This window comes from Pipistrellus kuhlii, unplaced genomic scaffold, assembly GCF_014108245.1.
Source record: "Pipistrellus kuhlii isolate mPipKuh1 unplaced genomic scaffold, mPipKuh1.p scaffold_m20_p_6, whole genome shotgun sequence".
In the NCBI taxonomy this organism is placed as follows: domain Eukaryota; kingdom Metazoa; phylum Chordata; class Mammalia; order Chiroptera; family Vespertilionidae; genus Pipistrellus; species Pipistrellus kuhlii.
Genome location: NW_023425562.1, coordinates 47,854,248 through 47,875,868, shown reverse-complemented (window position 1 = coordinate 47,875,868; position 21,621 = coordinate 47,854,248). Strand labels below are relative to the sequence as shown.

General features: G+C 39.2%; 1 protein-coding gene across 6 annotated transcripts in view; it reads left to right on the top strand.

Annotated features, from left to right (window-relative positions):
* The window catches only part of WDR7 (WD repeat domain 7), a 265,735-nt gene that overhangs the window by 40,772 nt on the left and 203,342 nt on the right, over positions 1-21,621 (top strand). For all 6 annotated transcript variants that reach the window (XM_036417625.2, XM_036417624.2, XM_045574696.1 and 3 more), the window contains one exon: positions 877-1,091. In XM_036417625.2, the coding sequence (XP_036273518.1) occupies positions 877-1,091 (215 nt within the window). The remainder of the gene's footprint in view (positions 1-876; positions 1,092-21,621) is intronic.

The following is a 21,621-nucleotide window of genomic DNA, read 5'->3' as shown; positions in this document are numbered from 1 at the left end:
ATTTATTAAATTTATTTATTTATTAACTAAATAAATAATGAAGCTAAATAAGTCAGTTTCAGTCAAAGTTTGATATATGAAATGTATTTAAACTTTGAGGATATACTTTATCCCTCTTAGTGTTCTGGGAATGTATTTTTACAAATGAAGCCATATTATACTAAAACTACACATGCATATTATATAACTTTCTGTTTGCTATTGAATTGCTTTATTGGAAGGAGTTTGCACACTAACTTAGGTAAGAAATGTATAGAGGGAGTTAAATGGAAAGTATGGTCCAATAAGAAGCATTGAAGTGGCATCAAGCTGGAAGACATTCCATTGGGTGTTAAGAATAAGAGTCAAGAAATTTGCAGATAGAATGAAAAGTTATAATCCTAACCCCCACCCCCACCAGACCTCCCATTTTGTGGAGATTTCCTAGAGAAAGAAAAGCTTCAGGAATTGTTCAAGTAGAATAAACTGGAAAAATAGCAAACTTGTTTTTTGTTTGTTTAAGATTGATATACAACTTAGAGGAAGGTGAAGTCATGGACTTTGATGTTTGTAGTAGAGTAATGGTGTGGATAGATCCAGGAGACCCATCTTGGAAGTGTAGAGAAAGTGGAAAAGCCTGGGGGAGGTCGTTAAAATCTTGGCTCTGAACTTGCCTTTGTTGGAAAGTTGTGGTAGGGGCCTTATGAGCAGGGACACAAAGGTAATGCTATATGGGAGATCCTTAGAGGAAGGAAATACAAGAAAATCTTTCTGGGAGGCACTGTTAAAACGTATTTCTACATAAAAAAGTCCCTGCCCTTTTTTTTTTTTTTTTTTTGTCTTAAACTATTTAAAGCTGTACGGTGTGTGTAATAAGTGTGCTTGCGTGTCTTGCAGGTGCATTGGATCGTTGTGTGATGGGGATAACAGCCGTAGAGATACTGAATGCTTGTGATGAAGCAGTTCCTGCCGCAGTTGATTCGCTTAGTCATCCAGCAGTCAACCTGAAACAAGCCGTGACAAGACGGAGCCTTGCTGCTCTGAAAAATATGGCCCATCATAAACTACAGACCCTTGCAACTAATCTCTTGGCTTCTGAGGCCTCTGACAAAGTAAGTTTTGTATGTGCGCTCGTGTGTTTGTCTCCTTTAACTTCATTTAGTAACACAGCTTTGGCATGACTTAGGGAATAATTTTGGGAGACAAACTGGTGAAAAAATAATATTCTGGTTGTAATTTAGGCTTAGCCAAGATAGTTTTAGAGTATTATGAATATTTGGCATTTTGAAAAGTAAATTATTCTTATCATTAAAAATATTTTAACATGGTTGCTACTGAATTCAGTGATTTTAATTCCTGTATTTAGAGGAATTTAAAAAATATATATATTTTTATTGATTTCAGAGAGGAAGAAAGAGGGAGAGAGAGATATAGAAGCTTCCATGATGAGAGAAAATCATGGGTTGGCTGCCTCCTGCAAGTCCCCCACTGGAGATCGAGCCCATAACCTGGGTATGTGCCCCAGACCAGAATCAAACCCAGGATCCTTCAGTTTGCAGGCCGATGCTCTATCCACTGAGCCAAACTGGCCAGGGCTAGAAGAAATGTTGTATATATAATATATCTACTTGAGCTTCTGACAGTTTTTCTTTTGAAGGATTGAGCATTAGCTAATATCTTTAGGAGAAAACATAATAATTTAGGTACACAATTAAGACGTCTGTAATTGCAGCTTATCACCATGTTTTAAAAGTAGGTTTTGATTTTAGGCCATTATTTCTAAGGGATACCAACAAGAAAAAGTTGGGCCATTACTTCTAAGGGACACCAACAAAAAAAAAGGACTGAAGAAAATACTTGACACTACATACAGTGGACTTGGACAAGTGATGGCATTTTAATGTCAGATCCTAGCTCAGTCACACGTTCCTTGCTGACACAATTAAAGCATCTGTTTCTTTTTCAGTTAAAAGAAAATTATCCTACTAAAGAAGAAACAATTCCAGTTAATTAATTGGTTACTTAGCTTTAGTTTTGTAGGGGCTAGCCACTATTTGGTGTGTGGTATTTGTGTTCTGTGGTATTATTAGAACTAGTTTGTCTCTGGTAATGGATAAATGAAACTTAGAGACAATCCCAATATTTCATCTGAGTCACGAGTCACAACTTAAAATTTCATCTTTAAAAAAAAAAAATATATATATATATATATATCTTTAATGGGTTTCAGAGAAAAAGGGAGAGAGAGAAAGAAATAGGACCATTAATGAAAAGAGATAATCATAGATAGGCTGCCTCTGGCACACCCCACACTGGGGATCGAGCCTGCAACACAGGCATATGCCCTGACTGGGAATTGAACTGTGACCTTCTGGTTCATAGGTTGACGCTCAACCATTGAGCCACGCCAGCCAGGCTACTGCATAAAATTTCTAATTCCATCTAAGTATTCATTAGAATTATTAATGAATAACTAATAATTATTCACAAACACTTCTATTTTTATTTTCTCTTATTTCTGATTTTCCTTTTTTGTTTTTTTAAGGATTGGCATATGAATAAATAGTGAAGACACTGAAATGCTGACCTGTAAAGTTGAAAATTTGCCCATGAATTAGTGCTAATGACATATGAAATACTATAGGCAGATCCAGTGACCCAGGTCCACCAGTAATTGGCAGTAATATTTGATCATTCTGGTTTTTTACAGATATAAATGCTTTATTGGCTTTATTATATTGTATATTTCATAGATTAGAATTATGAAATCCTTTTATGCTTATTTTCATGTCTTCAGTCCCATGTTCTAAGTATGAATAGAAATCACAGTCTAAGTACATTTGCCCTGCCTATAATTTTTTCAATGGACCATGTAAATGTCCCTAGGAATTCAGTGTTCATAGCACATTAATGTTCTATATCATTTTAATTTTGAGAAAATTTACAAAACAGTATATTCAAGGGCAAGCATATATATGCAATTTCTAAATATATTATTTTTCTTGTTGGTATCCCTTAGAAGTAAAATTTGGAAAAATAACTACACATCTGGAAAATTAAAGAAATAGAAATGATATGGTAACATTTATGAATGGCTTTTGTAAGTGGTCATGGTCCATTATGTGATTTTTACAATCTTGTTTGTCCCTGTTTTAATAGCACATTTTATAGTGCAATTAGTGATAAAAGCACCAGATATCAGAGACACTATACTTATGTATTGTAAAATATATTGCTTGTGAACCTCCTCAGTCTTGTAGCAGTGGTAATTGTTTCCTGGCCTACAAGGAAAACAATTATAGGAGGGGGAAAGGCTTAGGAAGCTGAGGCTGCAGGAAGATAATCACTTTATGAAAAATGTATGTTGGCTGGACCATTAGGGATTTCTCTAACTATTATATTTTCTCATGCTGAATTTGAGGCCCCTTCAGAGGTTATTTCTAACCATAGGAGAAATAAAATCCACCCAAAATGAAAAAAACCAAACAACTAAGTTCTTAATGCAGGACTTTCTCTCGGATATGGGAACTAACTTTTTCATGGGTCCCTCCACAGAAAGTCAAATCTCTGCAGGGATACCCTATAGAAGGATCCTGCTCTGTCCTTGGTAGGTTATTGTTAGCAATTGGGCTATTTGAAAGTAAAGATATTTTATATTGCTAATTATGTTTATTATGGCTTTGCAAACAAAAATGGAGAATTCATTGTCCTTTGACTTCTTTCTTTCGCTGGAAGATCAGGAAGATACTAGTAGAATTATCCTTTCTTCCTATATTGAATCTTTGCAAGGTGTGTGTATTTAAATCCCAGTCTGTTTCTCTTAGGACATGTGTCTTATTTTCCCTTTTATTATAATAACTTATGTACTTACCCCATTCTTCCCAATGAAATACAACCTCCTTGCAGGCACAGATTGTGATGTATTTATTTCTGTGTTTTCCTTAGAACATCTGGTAGCAGCTGTGTAGTGAACATGCGGTGTGTAGTGAACATGCATTGAATCGGATGATGTATAACAGGAAGTGTTGCTAGCTTCTGCTTCAGCCTCTTTGCCCCCATCTTCTCCATTCCCTCACAGTTGATTGTCTTGACTTGACAATCAAATCTGTCTCTGTTCACGAGCAGATGTGGATCATTTGTTAATAACTTTGCCCTCTGTTCGGTTTTGCTTTCTCCTCTTGTTTTTTTTTTTTTTTTTTTTTTTTGAGCAAGGTTGTCCAGGCATAGCTCATTTTCCATCTTTGTCATCACTGTATTGTCAGTGTTCCAATTGGAGTTATGTCAACTGTATCCCCTCTTTAACTCCTGTTCCTTGTGGCTCTAGACCAGGGTTGCTTAACCTCAGAACTGCATTGACATATTGGCATTTTGCATTTTTGATGGGATCCTCCTCCTTCTTCTTCTACTACTACTACTACTACTACTACTACTACTACTACTACTACTACTTCTTCTCCTTCTTCTTCTTCTTCTTCTTCTTCTTCTTCTTCTTCTTCTTCTTCTTCTTCTTCTAATTCCTCTTTCTTCTTTCTTCTTTCTTCTTTCTTCTTTCTTCTTCTTCTTCCTTCAGAGGGTGCTGTCCTGTGTAAGGCGGAATGTCTTCTGTCCACTGTTTGACAATAATATCCCTTCTCCCCAGTGTGACAATCAGAATTTTTTTCTTATGTTGCCCTGGAGAGCAAAATTGTCTCTAGTTTAAAATCACTGTTTTGGGGAGAATCCAAGATGGCTGCACAGGTAAACACCTAACTGTAGCCTCACACAACAATTTCAATAAAATACAACTAAAATATAAAATGGACATTACCCAGAACTACAGGAAAGTCGACTGACTGGAAATTCTACAACGAGAAGGAAAGAGAAAACCAGAAGGAAAATCAGAGGAGCTGTAAAAGCCTAAGGTACGGAGACATGTTGCGCGCGTGGAGAGGATGGAGCCAGAGAGGAGGGGCGGCTGAGTGCCTGGCTGGCGCTCCCTAGTGGGAAGGAGATAAAAGCTCTGGACTGTATTGAACCACAGTTCTGACTGCTCTGAACCCCAGTTCTAGGCCAGACCCCAGGGACCCAGACTCATTCAGAGGGAGCTGGGCTGTAAGGCGGAATCCTGGGGGAGCGGTGAAAGGCAGAGCCCCCGGAGGCGCGCACATTGCATGCAGAGAAGGGACGGTTGGCTGTGCTGTGGGATTGCCCTGGCGGGAAGGAGGCAAAAGCTCCAGACTGCTCAGAACGCCACCTCCAACTCCACTTCCAACTGAACTGAACCCCAGTTCTGGGCTCATTGTGGGAGAGCCTCGACTGTTTGGTAGCAGGTGAAAATCAAGGGCACCTTTCTCTCAGAGGTGCTTGCAGCGAGTACTGAAGGACCCTGAGGAACACTGAGACTCAGGAGCCGTATAGGGCGTGGCTGACGGAAGCCAAGGCTGTAGGCACCACCCTGAAACTCCGCCCCAACCAGGCAGAATACAGAGACTTTTAAGGCTACCAACTCAGGGAAGCGGCGAAAATGCTGAGACAAGGAAGTAAATCACAAACGAAAGAAATGGAGGACAAAAGCAACTGGATATAGAGTTCAAATCTACGCTTATAAGGTTTTTCAAGAATTTTCTAGAAAAGGTCGATAAGACTTATGAGGATATGAAAAGGGATCAACTAGAATTAATAAGGAATCAACAAGAAATAATAAAGGATCAACAAGAAATAAAGAATACATTGTCTGAAATAAAAAATATTATACAGAGTCCTAAAAACAGAATGGAAGATCGCAAGAATCAAGTCAAAGATTTGGAACATAAAGAGCCAGAAGACACTCCTCCATAGAAGCAAGAAGGCAACAGAATCCAGAAAGTTGAAGATACTATAAGAAACCTCTGGGACAACTTCAAGCGAACCAACATTAGAATTATGGGGGTCCCAGAAGATGAGAGAGAGCAAGATATGGAAAACATACTTAAAGAAATAGTGACAGAAAACTTCCCCCACCTGGTGAAAGAATTAGATTTACAAGTCCAGGAAGCATACAGAACTCCAAACAAAAGGAATCCAAAGAGGACCACACAAAGACAAATCATAATTAAAATTCCAAGAGCAAAAGACAAAGAGAGAATATTAAAAGCAGCAAGAGCAAAGCAGGTAGTTACCTATAAAGGAGCACCCATATGATTGTCAGCTGATTTCTCAACAGAAACCATGCAGGCCAGATGGGAATGGCAAGAAATATTCAAGGTGATAAATAGTAAGAACCTACAGCCAAAAATAATCTGCCCAGCAAAGCTATCACTCAGAATCGAAGGCCAGATAAAGAACTTCACTAATAAAAAAAAGCTCAAGGAGTTCATCACCACCAAACCAGAATTATATGAATTGCTGAAGGGGGTTCTTTCGGAAGAGAAAGTAAATAAAGATAAAAATTTTGAATAACAAATACATAACTATCAACAAGTGAATCTAAAAACCAAGGAAATTAAAAAAAAATCTGATGAACAATATTAATTGTTGGATATAATAGAATCAGAGGTATGGAAGGGGAGTGAACTGACAATTCTTGGGGAAAAGGGGAAAGGGGGGTGTGCGAAGAGACTGAACATAAACTGTGCACCTATGGATGAGGACAATGGGGGGGTGGGGAAAGGGCAGAGGGTGGGATGAGAACCTGGTGGAGGAGAGCAATGGAGAGGGGGGGAAAAGAGGAACATTTGTAATATATGAACAATAAGGATTTATTAAAAAAATAAATATAAAAATAAAATCACTGCTTTGGGAGAAAAAAAAAAGGTTCAGAAATGGTAGGGATTCTATATCTTTATCTTTCTTTTCCCTCCCACTCTTGCTTCTTTAATCTCTCTCCTCTTTGACAACAGTGAAGCCATTCCAACTCTTATACTCTCAGTCCCCTGTGGCAGAATCAGTTTTCTTGCATTCTCTTTGTGCTCACACTTTCCTGTTAGATCTTTTCTAAAACACCTCATTTTGTATGGGGTATTTCTTCTTTTCTTGATGTCTGCGTCCTTATTGATTCTGAGCTTCTTGAGGGTAGGAGGTGAATTCCTCACCTTTTTATTTCTGGTGCTCAATTTAGTATGTGAAGCATAGTAAGTACCCATGAAATTTAGTGCAAAGTTAGTTTGGAGGTATATATTGAATTCATTGTCTGATCAGCTTGAATGCAAAGCTGAGGACATAACTTGGTGAATAGTGATGTGATATTGAACAGTCTTTATTTCTTCATCAAAGATGCCATTAGTAAAATATAAAAGTGAGCCACAGACTGGTTAAAAAATAGTAATACAGACATATGGTTAAAAACTAGTAATATAGACATAAACCCAATAATTCAGTTTTCAAAAACCATAAATTTCCACTTCAGAAAAGATGGTCAAATGGCCAATAAGCACATGAAAAAACATTCAATATTAATAGATATCAGGGAAATAAACATTAAAACCATAATGAGATGTCTTTCCAAACCTACTAGAATAACTATTGAATAGCCTTCAAAGGAGATTTTTGATTAAGAAGTATTTTGCCATATCTGACATTTGTATGCATGACACAAATATTGATGTAGGAAATGAATTGTGAAACTACTGGGATGAAATAGTAAGGGGTGTTGGGGACTGGACTGGGATTAGGCAGTGGAAATGTAGAAGAGGAGATGGCTTGAAAACTATTGTGTAGGTTGAATGAACAGGACTTCACAAATGAGCAAGAGTCCCTAGCTGGTTTGCTCAGTGGATAGAGCATCAGCCTGCGGACTGAATGGTCCCAGATTCGATTCCGGTCAAGGGCACATGCCCACCGTTGCAGGCTTGGTCCCCAGTGGTGGGTGTGCAGGAGGCAGCCAATCAGAGATTCTCTTTCATCGTTGATGTTTCTATTTTCCCCTCCTTTTCCCTTCCTCTCTGAAATCAATAAAAATATATTTAAAAAACAAAACAAAATAAAAAAACAAATGAGCAATAGAAGGGAGGAGACATACAAGATGGTTTCAGAGAACAAAGCCTAGTTGTAGAGAGAATGGTGGAGCTGTTAACAGAAATGAGCAACTCCTAGAACAGGCTTTGAGGCTGATTATAATGAGACATTTGCTTCTTTTATGTCATATTGGGAGATGGGGTGCGTACAGGGGGAGAAAAAAAACCTCCAAGAAGGAAGTGACATGATGGTGAGAGAGAGTAGGGATGGGATTTTTCCCCTACACAAATGCTAGGGTATGGAGCATGATTAGACTGCAGTTTACATTTTGTGATTCCTGCTATCATTCGATTATTCAAGATATGCTGCCTTCCTTCATTCTCCCTGCAAATACATGAGTTAGTTATTAGTGCCCTCAAATTTACAAATGACGAACCTAAAAATCAATTGGTTAGCAAAGGGATTGGCAAACATTTTCTGGATAGTGCTTGATGATGAAAAAAATCAGGCTTTGTCGACCGTACAGTCTATCTCTTCTTGATTCAATTCTGGCATTAGAGTGTGACAGGAGCCCCAGACGACATGTCAGTGAATGAGTATGACTGGCTCCCAGTGAAACTTTATTTACAAAAATAGGCAACGGGTTGGATTTGGCCCCTGGTCCTGGTTTACTGACCCCTGCAACAGAAGATGGCATCATTCATGTGAGGGTTGTGGCTACACTTCCTCCATGGAATAGTCTTTGTTTCATTCTTGAAAAGCGGTTCAAAGGAGTGATTAAGAGCCTGGGTTCTAGTGACAGGTATATTTGTGTACCTCTCTGTAACTGGCTTCCTGTGGGTGACCTTGGGCAAGTAACCTCCAATGGCCTAGGTCACATTTATAATTGAAAATAAATAGTAAAGGAAGCAAAAGTTTAGAGCTGATCAGAGAAATGAAGTAATATTAAGACTTGGGAAAATAAAAAAGACTGAAGTTAGTCATTGGGGAAGTCAGTGACCATCATTAAGAGAGCTGCTTTGCATGTTGGGTTGGAACTCAGGGTATGATGAGCTAGAAATGAGTAGGAGATGAAGTGGAGGTCTCCCTTGGAGAAAAGAAGAGTAGTAGCTTTTGTGGCTGTAGGATGAAAGCAGTTTTTATACTGCGTGTAGGAGCTCACTGGTATTTTTGTAGGTGGAGGGGGTAACTGGTGGAGTCATGTGAGAGGACATGGTATTGTGAATAGAGTTGGAAAATTCATCCTCACCAGCCATTGTCTTTTTATAATCCGTAATTCTGAAAGAGAGGAATGTGAATATAACCAACTTATTTGCCCTGGGGAGAGGAGAAAAGTAGGCAGTAATATCTGTTGAAAGGGAAGAAGTTGTTTTAATCCCTTGAAGATAGAGTCATCTTTTTTTAATCCTCTATAACACCCAGTGTAAGTAGTGTACTGATTAGGAGTTAGAAGATTTGTAATATATAAGTAACTGGAGGCCCAGTGCATGAAAATTCATGCATTAGCCTGGCCTGCCCCCTTTCACAGTCTGGGAGGCCTCAGGGGTGGAAGGTGATCTGGCAAACAGGGGAAGGCGATACTCCATCACACTTCTGCTACTGCCACTGCCAACAGCACAAGCCTTGGCCACCCCTGGTTATCTGAGCCTCTGGTAACCCTGGGTGGCTGGGCAGCTCTCCATCCAAGGTTTGCCTGCACCTTGGACTGGCCCTGGGTGGCTGAGGGCTGAGGGGACTGTGGGCTCCAGAGGTAGGCGTGTGGTGGTGCTGAGGGGACTGGGCGCCATCATCTTGTGAGTGCCGCCATTTTTTAGGGTGGGACAATCAATTAGCTTATTTCCTTCTTATTGACTGTGATGGTGTGAGGGTCAGTTAGCATATTCCCTCTTTATTAGATAAGATTAATAAATCATAGATAGCATGTGGTGCTGTTTGATAAAGGCATAAATGAAGGTGTTAAGGTTGTCTGAGCATATCAGGAGATCTTTGTGACCTGTTTTTTATAAAATACTTGCCATAAACACTGGTTCTTGGTGAGATCTTGGGGTTGCCAATGGGATTATATTAGTGAAGCTGGGAAGACATTTCTTAGGCCTTGTATGTGTACTTTTTCTCTTTAGTACCTTTATATCTTAGGCATTGTTGTAGCAATCAGAATCACCCTGTTATATATTGAAAAATCACCAGGTTGAAGAAATTGAAAAATGACCAGGATGATTTATCTTTCACCTTACCTCTCTGTTGTCTAATTAGTCAAAAGCCTGAAAACATGAACGAGCTATATTTGCAAAGGTCAGTAGCTTTGTATTCTGTGTAACTAGGTAAGAGAATGGAATTTAGAAGTCAAACATAAGCTACTCTGTGTTTTTTGCTTACAAAAGTCGCTCTGAAAAAAAAAAAAAAAAGGATTGATTGGATTGACTTTATGATTCATTGTAAAAAGGGCACTGTGAAGAACAGACAGGAACAAGTCAAATGACGTTATATGTAGAATACTGGGCCTTGTCTGGTGAGCTCTTTTTGGCTGTAGAAAAATTCCTATGATATGTATGACCTTTGAAGAATCAATTAAACTCGTTTAGCATTCTACTCCAAAACTTGAATGAATTTCAATACAAAATATGAATATGCTGATTATATATTTATTATATTTACTAGAGGCCCAATGCATGAAATTTGTGCATGAGGGTGCAGGGGGTCTCTCAGCCCGGCCTTCCCCTCTTGCAATCCAGGACCCCTTGCTCCTAACTGCCTGCCTGCTCGCTGCTTACCACTTGGTTTGCCCCTCCTTAGTGCTGCCCAGAGGCCATCTCCGCTGCACTCCATACACGCCAGCCATGAGTCCAGTTTCTGCCTGAGCGTGCTCTACGGCCTTGGGAGCACACTGACCACCATGGGGCAGCTCCTGCATTGAGTGATTGCCCTCTGGTGGTCAGTGCACATTATAACAACAGGTAGTTCTGCTGGTTCCACTGTAATCTTCGCTGGGCTTTTTAACATATAGATAAGTGTATATATAAGTTCACTTTTTGCTTCTTCTAAATGGTTATTAAGATAAACATTTTATAGCACACTACTTGTTGTCTAGTCTCGAATAACTAAAATTAGGAAGCCTTAGCTAAGCTGGCAAAATCTTAAGAAAAATTTAAAAAAAGAATAAATTGTGACTACAGGAGTAAAATAACTAGTTTTTTTGGCTGTTGTTTTGGTATTGTTTTTGCTTTGTTTGTTTTTTCCAGCCAAAAAAGTAAGGGCTGGATAGTTAAAGAAATGTCTCCAAGGAGAATTAACTTTTATTGAGTGTCTTTGTGACGGGTGATTCCCTGTAATAGGGGGTAATAATTAGAAACCACAACTGATTTTATAGCACACTACTTATTGTCTAGTCTCGAATAACTAAAATTAGTTGTCTAGTACTCACTGCTCTGCTCTAAAATTAGTTGTCTGCACTCACTGCTCCTAGGATGATCTTACAGGAGCTCTTGGTTGCATCAATGGAAAGCTGGCCTACTTGCTGAACCTGTAGCCAAACCTAGAAATCTCCAGACAGATGTATTTAAGGATGTCTGTTTCATACCCTAGAGCCATGGTCAGCAAACTACAGCTCAGGAGCCACATGCGGTGCTTTGGCCTCTTGAGTGTGGCTCTTCCACAAAATACCATGGCCTGGGCGAGTCTGTTTTGAAGAAGTGGTGTTAGAAGAAGTTTAAGTTTAAAAAATTTGCCTCTCAAAAGAAATTTCAATTGTTGTACTGTTGATATTTGGCTCTGTTGACTAATGAGTTTGCCGACCACTGCCCCAGAGCATAAGATGGGCTTAGGTGGAAATGGTCCCAGTCCCAGACACAACCAGGGTCCCTCTTGAATTCAAAAGGCTCCATTCCATATCTGTTTAGACTAAGTATTCTTAAGGAGGTTTGGTTGGGGGGTGAGGGGGTTGTTATTGTTTACTGAAGCCTCTAAATGTTGACCGTTTAAGTTATTTTTAATTTTTTGCTACTCTAGGTCATTCAGGTTAGTCAAGGTACATCTTGGCACAAAGCTGTCAATGTTTCCATGAGATGATTCCCTAGAAATGGAATTTCAGGGTATGAAGTACTAGTATTCAAGTCTTAGATCACTCTGTCCCTCTGGTCTAGACGCCAGTCCCCTCTTATCTTCCTGAGCTATTCCAAAACATCACTTTCTGTGAGAAGCCTTCAGTCCTCTCCTCAGCACAGCCAGATGCTTCCACCACTGGGTCCCTATGCTCTGTTGTCTCCTTGGCCCAAGATGTGGCTTGTGCCTCCTCCTCTGCAAAGAAGCCATTGGCTGCTCAGCAACCAGGGGATCCTCAGCCCTCATCAGAATGTTACAGTCCTTGAAAACAAGCAGATAGGCCATTTTCCTTTCATCCTTTTGTCAATCTAAAGACTTTATTTTTTAGAGTACAAGTTTTTTATAGTATATGTTTGTAATAGAAAACGTGGAAGAGAGTAATAATAAAAATCACTTATTCCAGCTGGCATGATGCAGTGATTGATCATCAACCTATGAACCAAGATGTCACAGTTCCATTCCTGGTCAGGGCACATGCCCAGGCCCCAGTGTGGGCAGTGCAGGAGGCAGCTGATCAATGATTCTCTCTCATCATTGATGTTTCTATCTCTCTCTCCCTCTCCCTTCCTCTCAGAAATCAATAAAAATATATATTTTTTCTAAAACAAACAAAAAATAATAAAATCACTTATAATCCTTGTCTAACATGATTATTCTGTGATGACTGATTTAGAAACTGCTTTCTTTTCTCCTTTTTACTCTGTATTGTAACCTTTTCCCCTATGTGATTAGAGTCTGAGGAGGCTAGATTTTTATTGGCTACCTAGTATTCGTGGCATGGATGTATCATCATTTATTTTATCAAGCTCCTATAGTTTCACACTAATGAACTTTTAACCAATTTAGAGTTGCTTTGGTGGTGGAATTAACCACAACAAGGGATCCAAAAGACTTTGTCATTTACATCAGAGGCAGAGGAAAAGCATACCTCTCCAAGCTGTGTTGCACTGGAGGGACCTACAGTGACTTTGTTCAAAGCACCAATAAGGACAAAGGGTATTTTTGTTGTTTTTTAACCCCAAGGAAGTCCTTGAAAGCCTGATCTCCTTCCTGTGGCTGATCTCCTGTCTTGCACTGGACTGCCAACTTTAACCCTTTTATCTTCAGCAGAGGCTCCATTCATAGCTTGGAGAAGCAGTCATTGTAGGGCCATCTTTCTTTCTTCTCCCCAGGCATATGTGATGCTGGTTTAAGTTAGCATTCATCATAGCCAACTAGTCAGCTCCATTCAGCAAATATCTGTTCTGTTGCAAGAGTGGACCTAGCTCTGTGCTGAATGTTAGAAAACATTAAAAACGCAAAAACAAACTACAGACCTTTCAGGAATTTTTCCACCAGAAAATTATAACTTGTAAGCATTTGGAAAGTTGGACCTTTCTACCTTTCTTATGTCACTAAGTGAGAAACAATCACGTGTAGACCATAATTATGAGCGTAGACAATATATTACTGCATGGGGTTGGGGAGACTGGGAGTAAATACAAAAACACATGGAAAACATTAACTTGGTTGCCTTTGAGTGTTAAAAATGAAAATTGCCTTTTTATGTGGGATTTAGAGAAATATAACTATGCTGCCATGATCTTCCCGAATTCCTTTAAGTTTTTATATTCTTGATGTTAAATGTAAATTCAGTGAAATGAATTAGTTAAGGAGAAATAGTATTAAGCATTCATTTTCTTTTTGTTAATATATTTTTGTTGATTGCAGAGAGGAAGGAAGAGGAAGATAGAAATACCAGTAATGATAAGAGAGAATCATTGATCAGCTGTCTCCTGCAACTAAGTTTCAAAATTAACTAAATATTTAATCATATTTAATTGACATTTGCCAAAGATATTGTATTTGGAGATTACAGGGTTTCTGATTTTCTTCTATTTTTTAGGATCCTTGAATTAGACACCAAGGATTTTTCATATTCATTGCATATCACCATCTATCAATAGATTGACGTATGCAAGGGAAATCCTCTTTCTAAAACTTAACTAACCTTATTGGCCCTGTGCCTGGCACATAATAGGTGCTTAATGGGTTTATGATTGGAATTTATAATTCACATTAAATATAATTTCTTTTTAAATTTATTTTTGTTGTGTCCATGGGCTATGCATATATGCAAATAAATTCCCAGGTCAATCTCTCTCCACCCACCTCCTACCCCAGCCTTCCCTCTAAAATTCCATAGTCTGTTTCATGCTTCTATGTCTGTTGGTCTATTTTATTCATCAGTTTATTTTGTTCATTAGATGCCACATATGAGTGAGATCATGTGATACTTATCTTTTCTGACTGGCTTATCTGGCTAGCATAATGCTCTCCAGGTCCCTCTATGCTGTCTCAAATGGTAAGAGATCTTTCTTTTTTGCAGCTACACCATATTCCATGGTGTAAATGTACCACAGCTTTTTTTTAATCCACTCATCTACTGATGGGTATTTGCGCTGTTTCTAGGTCTTAGCTATTACAAATTACACCACTGTGAATACAGGGGTGCACATATTCTTTCTGATTGGTGTTTTGGGTTTCTTAGACTATATTCCTTTAAATATAATTCTCAACCTAGAAAAGGCAGTCTTGTTCTAAGATGGTTTTAAATTAATGACAGTTTTGTTTTTCCTTGGAAATAGATTAATGCACGATGCTACCTGAGGAGAAATTTAGATTGTTGTGCAACTTATGTGAGATACAGCAAAGGAGAAATTTCTTTTACCATATCACATAATAAATTAAACGGCAGATTGCTGAGAGAATAGGAATACTAGATAGATTAAGCCCTATGCCCTCCTCAGCAGTCAGATCTTTCCAGCCCTTGTGTATGACACTTTCTATTGTATTTAACTCCTTTGTTGTTGAGGTTTTTACTTATTTTTATTTTTAAAATTTTATTGTTCAAAATATTACAAATAGTAGTACATATGTCTCTTCTCTCCCTTCTCCCCCCACTGACCTCCCCCAGGCCTCCCCTATTCCCCGGCACTTGCCCTTATCTCCCCACCTCCAGTGTCTTGCATCTGTTGGTTATGCTTATATGCATGCACACAAGTCCTTCGGTTGATCTCTTACCCTACCAATCCTCCTCTACCTTCCCACTGTAGTTTGACAGTCTGTTCGATGCTTCTTTGCCTCTGTCTATTTTTGTTTAACAGTTTGTAATGCTGTTTATATTCCATAAATGAGTAAGATCATGAGGTATTTATCTGTCTGTCTGGCTTATTTCACTTAGCATAATGCTCTCCAGATCCATCCATGCTATGGCAAATGGTAAATTCCTTCTTTTTCACAGCAGCATAGTATTCCATTGTGTAGATGTACTTTTAATGTGCTTGAAATTATTGTGTGTGTGGTTTTTTTTTTTAGACTATACACTGTGTGGCCAGATTATTATGATCTCTGAATGCATAATAATCTGGCCACTCAGCATAGAGGCCCGGTGCATGAATTTGTGCATGGGTGGGGTCTGGCCAGCCTGGCCAGGAGGAGGGAACACGGGCGGATGGCTGGCTTGCCTGCTGGCTAAACTCCTGGTTGAGGGGACAATTTGCATATTAGCCTTTTATTATATACGATCTATGCTGAGTGGCCAGATTATTATGCATTCAGAGATCATAATAATCTGGCCACTCAGTGTATAAGAGATTTTTAAAAAGCTTTTCGACTTTTATAAGCTCTGTTAGAGAATTGAATCAGTTTAGTTTAGTAAACATTTGTTGACTACTAGGTACTGGGTTAGGCCCTGCAGAACCAAAATGAATAGGACATGATATTTACCCCCGGGAAATATAAACTGGTAAATACAGTGCAGTGAGATGATTTACTAGTGAGATGACTGAGGAATGCAGAAAGTATTTCAGAAATCTGCCCTAGCCTGAGGTGATCAGGGCTGGCTTCTTGGAGGAGGGGACATTAAAGAAATGAGAATATAATCAGGTGATGGCTGGAGATGGGTTGCAACGAAAGCCTAAAAACTGTGGTCAGATGCTAAGTTAAAATTATAAACAGCGAAGTATAGAAATAGCAACCTGTAGCATAATTAGCACATGTGACCTGAATAGTTCACTAAATAACCCTGTGTTTAACATTGCCATTTGCCTTCCAACTTTGAATGGTTTTATGTCCATAAGGGGGCCCGTCGGCCACCCATGGCTGCAGACCATACGTTGGAAACCACTGACCTAGATAGGTGGTGAAATCTCCCAGAATGATGGATGGCAAACCAGGCTGTGAGCCAGTGACAATGATTTTGAGGTTTTACAAATTTTCAGATGTGAAATTCACAAGATGATTTATCTGACGTGGTATTGCAGGCCCCAAAATTAACTTCAGGTGGACACATATTGCTCAGTCAGTCTTCTGAGGGAGGCAGCTTATTGCAGTGTCCAAGACGTATATGTGCTAGTATATGGTTTGTAGTGGTTGAAGGTGGAATTCTATGCAGTGCTCTCAGTAAACTGGAAGAGGCAAAGTATATCCAGAGATCCTTCTGGTAATGTCTTACACACATCTCACTCTTCCTTGTATAAATCACCTCTTCCTTCATCACAGTCATAGCTCAGTCACAGTCACACCTGGCAGCAATCCACCTTGGTGGAAGTCTGTTTTCCAGGGGAGTAAATGGGTGTAAAGGAAGAGGGAGATGAAAGAAAGGCAGAGACAAAAGGAGGGATCTGTCAGTGTCAATCAGGATTTTAGTTTCTCACGGTGCACTGTAACTTGGTTTCCCAGTCTCCTTCACCTAGTTCAGTACACAGAGCACTCGTATTTGCTGAACCTGCAGTGCCCCTGTCTCCCCCCTCCTCCTGGCTAACTTCCACTCATGTCATGAGCCTCAGTTCTATGACCACCGTCTCTGCAAAGGCTCCTGAATGTTCTAGATAATGCTGCCGAGTCTAGTAGAGTCAGTGATATCTTCTCTGATCCCTGGTGTCTGGTATATGTTTCCAGCCCAGTACTTATTCTCTGTGTGAAGCAAGGAGATATCTTTGTTTACATGTCTACTTCTATGTATCAGGGTTTTTAAACTTCAGCACTCCTGCTATTTTGGACTGGACAGTTCTTTGTTCTGGGGGCTGTCCTGTGCATTGCAGCATGTGTAGTGGCATCCCTGGTCTCTACTCACTAGATGTCATCACCACCTTCTCCCAGTTGAGACTAACAAAGATGTCTCCAGACCTTGCCAGGTGCCCCTTGAGGCTGTGGTTGGGGGGGAAACCTCACACCTGGCTGAGAACTATGGCTGTATACCAGACTAGGGGCTCCTCAAAGGCCTTTGGTATTCCTCCTTGTATGTCCAGTGCCCAGCACCAAGTGATCAGTGAATCTCTGTGATTGGCCCAGAATCTGAGGGCTGATTAGTGTGGAATGAACGCACTCTTCCCCTCACCTCATCTCCAGAATCTCTGCAGCACTACTGCTGAGAAACCCTCGAATTAAAATGTCAGGCAGATACAGGAAGACCCTGACTTCCTCTTATTCTTAACTATTGACCCTAACTATTGATTAACGTTATGTGATATGTGCGACAGACCGACTTACCTCTTAGCTCCATTTGTTTTTAGCTTTAAAGTGGAGGTAATAAGGTTGTAATGAAGTAAAATGGGTAGCATGTTTGAAAATATCGAACAGATGAGTAGTCAGCACACATTAGTTTATTAGTCTTGATCAGCTCATTCATTCATTCATTCATTCACACAGCACATAGCTAGGCCCCGAGCTGGAGCGGTTGGAGAGTGCATGCATCACATCCACAGCAGCTCCCCCTGGCACTGAGAGCTCCTGCTCTAATGTGGGAAACAGTGCTGCTCATTGCAGAGAGCTTATACTGTGTGAGGTGTGAACTAAGTGGGAGAGAGCCCACAGGAGATGAACCGACCTAAGAGTGGTTGGGAAGGCTTTTCTAAAGAGTCTCATTTGTGAAGAGGCTTACCATTAGAAAGAACCGTGGGGAAGAATATTCCAACAAAAGTAACGATGCAGATGTGGAGGGGATGGTGAACGGGCAAAGTGAGAACAGCGAGAAGTGGGCTGAGGCCAGCCGTGATGAGAGAGAGGGTTAAAAACGGGTTAGAACCAATTGAGTGTAAATATTTCAGATGTGCTTTTAATGCATTGGTTTGAGATAAAATAAGCTAGGTTTTATTAGCTCTGTTTTACCAGAAAAGGAATACTACTTGTGTTAATCTGTTAGCTGTTTATAGCATCTCTCTGGAGGAGGCAGTCTCTTCATTTGGAAGGGAGATGAGGTGGCGCCAGGGAAGTGAGCTGATCCATAGGAAGGTCAGTCTATGGAGGAGTGGGGTGCCCTGGCCTCCAGGGCTTTTGGTCTTGTTACTTTGATAATTCTTTATTTATTTGGGAGGAGTTGCAAGTCAATCTCTTTGGTGTTTTGGTGTGAAAGCCTGATATATTAATGTTCTGGTCTTTTAATATATTAATGCCATTTGGAGTGGCATTAATATATTATCGAGTAAGACATGGCCTATGGAAACATTTTTAGAAGACATTTTCTTTATCAAAGGCATGATCTAAGTTTTTATATTTAATACTTTTGAGTAATTTATATTATATGAAATAAATTATAGTACAGTATTAAATATCAAAAGTTAAATTAGTTTTTTAATGCTTATTAGTGTACTTGTTAATGAAAGCACACAAAAGGCATTAAATAACATTGTAATTAATACCTAACCATAAAATCTTGTCCCATCCAAAACCAAATATTTGAGATAAGTAAATTGTCTAATTTCAGTTGAAATGGATTCTCTTAAAAAAGAACCCATGTCATCCTAACCATTCGTATTAAGTAACAGCAATAGAACAGCAGAGGGCACCAAATAGCCATTCCAGAAAGGTTTTCTCATCTCGGGGGGTTTTGTTTTTTTTTGTTTGTTTCCCCCTGAGCCTCCCACCTTTTCCTCGTCCTCTCTCCTTCCCTTTCTTCCTTTTTATTAGTACTTAAAATCAATAACATTAAAACCACATTTTAAAAATAGTGGATGGTGAAATTTTTCCTTAGCTAATTTTTTTAAAGAAAAATTTAAAAGTATATTAAGATACCAATGTGATTTATTTATTGAACCTTTTGCATTTAACGTTATGCATCAGAATTTTAATTCTTTTAAAGCTCTTTATTCAATAAAATACCCATGAGCAAGAGTAAAGTTCTTTCTTTCTTTCTTTCTTTCTTTCTTTTTTTGTACAAAATATTCCTAATTAATAAGCCAATTTTTATATCATGTTTAGCAAATTAAAAATTATTTAAACCATGCATTATGAGTATGCATACATAATTATTTCATAAAATATTATGATATTTTAAGCACATATATTTTCTTGTATTCTATTTTATTTTTTCAGTATTGTTATTTATAGAAGTGTGTGTGTGTGTGTGTGTGTGTGTGTGTGTGTGAGTGAGTGTATGATAGATATATAACATTTACTAGTCTTATTCTGAGTATCGTTGATCTCTGGTTCCAAAGCAGATTCAGATAAAAAAAAAAAATTGATCCACTCTTCTGCTTTGCACCTTAGCATAAAAATATGCTTATGTTTAATGCTCACTGGTATAAACCAACTCTGTGTTTAGGTAAAAATCTGAACCATTTGATGTTATTCTTATAGACTGGACCTAGTGCTCTTTCAGGAGAAATAATAAATTATTTTACTAGTTAACTTTAAAAGAGCCTCAAAAAACTATGGTGTTAATAAAAGATTCAGAAATAAGTAAATTTTTAAATGAGGACCATTGATGTGAGGGGTGCAAGAGTACATTACTGCAAATGTTTTAGATTCTCTACGTCAGTGGATAAAATGAAATACACTTAAAATTTTATTATGACATTGGTTTTAGGGGACAGAGCTATTGGTGTTTCAGCAGATGAGATTTAACCTAGCATATTAACATTTTATAGTAACGATAAATGTTATAACAGGGACGCATTAATATTTTCTTGTCTGTAGATTGTAGGTTTTTGTTGTTAATGGGGGCTGCTGCTTATGATATGTACGCTGTGCTGAAAAGCTACCCATGCTTGAGTAAGGAATAATCTCATGATTGTCATTCTGTCGTTTTTCTTGGGTTTTCACTTGAGACAATTTTCCCCTATACAAATAATATAAAGATATTATAGCTTAGTATTTATAATGAAAATGTCAAATACATGCCTTACTAGCTTTTAAAGTAAGTGTATATATGTGTGTGTGTGTGTGTGTGTGTGTGTGTGTGTGTGTTGGCGTTGAAGTGGCACTGGTGTTAGACTAGTAGAGTCAGATTGGACCTTGCTTTAGCAACCTCGATACTTGAGTTCTGGCTAAGAAAGAATTCAGAGCCAAGACTATAAGACTACCAGAGAAAGTTAATTGAGAAAGCAACAGAGGTAGAAGTGAGCAGGAGGGAAAAAATGCACTCAGGAAACAAGCTACAAAGGAAAGAAACAAAGGTCCCTTACAGCTTAGGAGAAAGTGCAGAATAAGGAAAGTGTGCCTGGGGGGATGGGAGTGAGAAAAGGGAAAGGTGAGGGTGCGCTCCATAGAGAGGGCCAGCCGTGCTGGGTCCATATCCAGAGGTTGCTTACCTGGAGGTCTTAGGAGAGGATCTCAACAGAATATTCATCAGCTTCCCAGGCCTGTCCTTTCAGGGTCATGGTCTCTACCGATTGGTCAGCACCAGGGCAGAGGGTCTTTAGTCTATGCAGCTGTTCTGGAGGTCAGCCAAGGTGTTCTTTGTTTTTGCTGCTTTGCTGAGCCTGGAGCGAAACACAACTAAGGCTTAGACGTATTTGGTGGGTTAGAATCTCATTGTTCTGGGTGCTTAATGCTTTAGGGCTGTTCTGCATTCCCCTGTTTGTCCTCCCGCTAAGGGGGTCTAACCAACATGAGGAAAGGGCTGGGGAGGGTCTGAACCCCATGACCTGTGACACATGAGGGGAGGAAGGGTTGCCCTGATGGCGAGGTCCTTGTATTCCTAGTTTTGCCCATTGCTAGGCACCCAGGGCGTTCGGTCCTGGTGACCTTCTATACCTGGACCATCGTCCTGGCTCTGCTCATGCCTCTCTACCACATTTGCATTTCGCATTTACCATTGGGTTTTACCAATAAATTTGAGACCATTTCACTTATATATGAATGAAATTGTTGGCCTTTTTTCCGGTAAGTTTTAAAATTATTGCCTTTAAGTACAGAGGTTTTATTTTCTCCCACGCATCTTGCACATCATAGACTCTCCACAAATATTTGTCCAGTTGAATTTAATCTTCCTCCATGGTAATGAAAAAGTGAGTTTGTGAGCACACATTTCAGCTGCTCTTAATAAAGGTGGCCGAGCAAGCATACTAACCTTCCTGTAGAAGAATTCCCAGGCCAGAGAGCCTGCGTTTGACATTGTTGAGAATATACGGTGATTTGAATGTTACTTTGCTCTAGACATGTATATCTGATGATTAAGCCAATAGTCCCTTGGAGTTTGATAAATGTTTTTATTCATTTTTTCTTTAGTTAATCTTAGTGCGACATATTAGAATATCAAACATGTTGGTGATCAATTCTGCCATCTTCATGCTGTTAGCTGAAATCTTACCCTCTAAACTTTGCTGGTTATCTATATTTTGTTGCAAAAGACTCTATTAAGTCTATGAAATC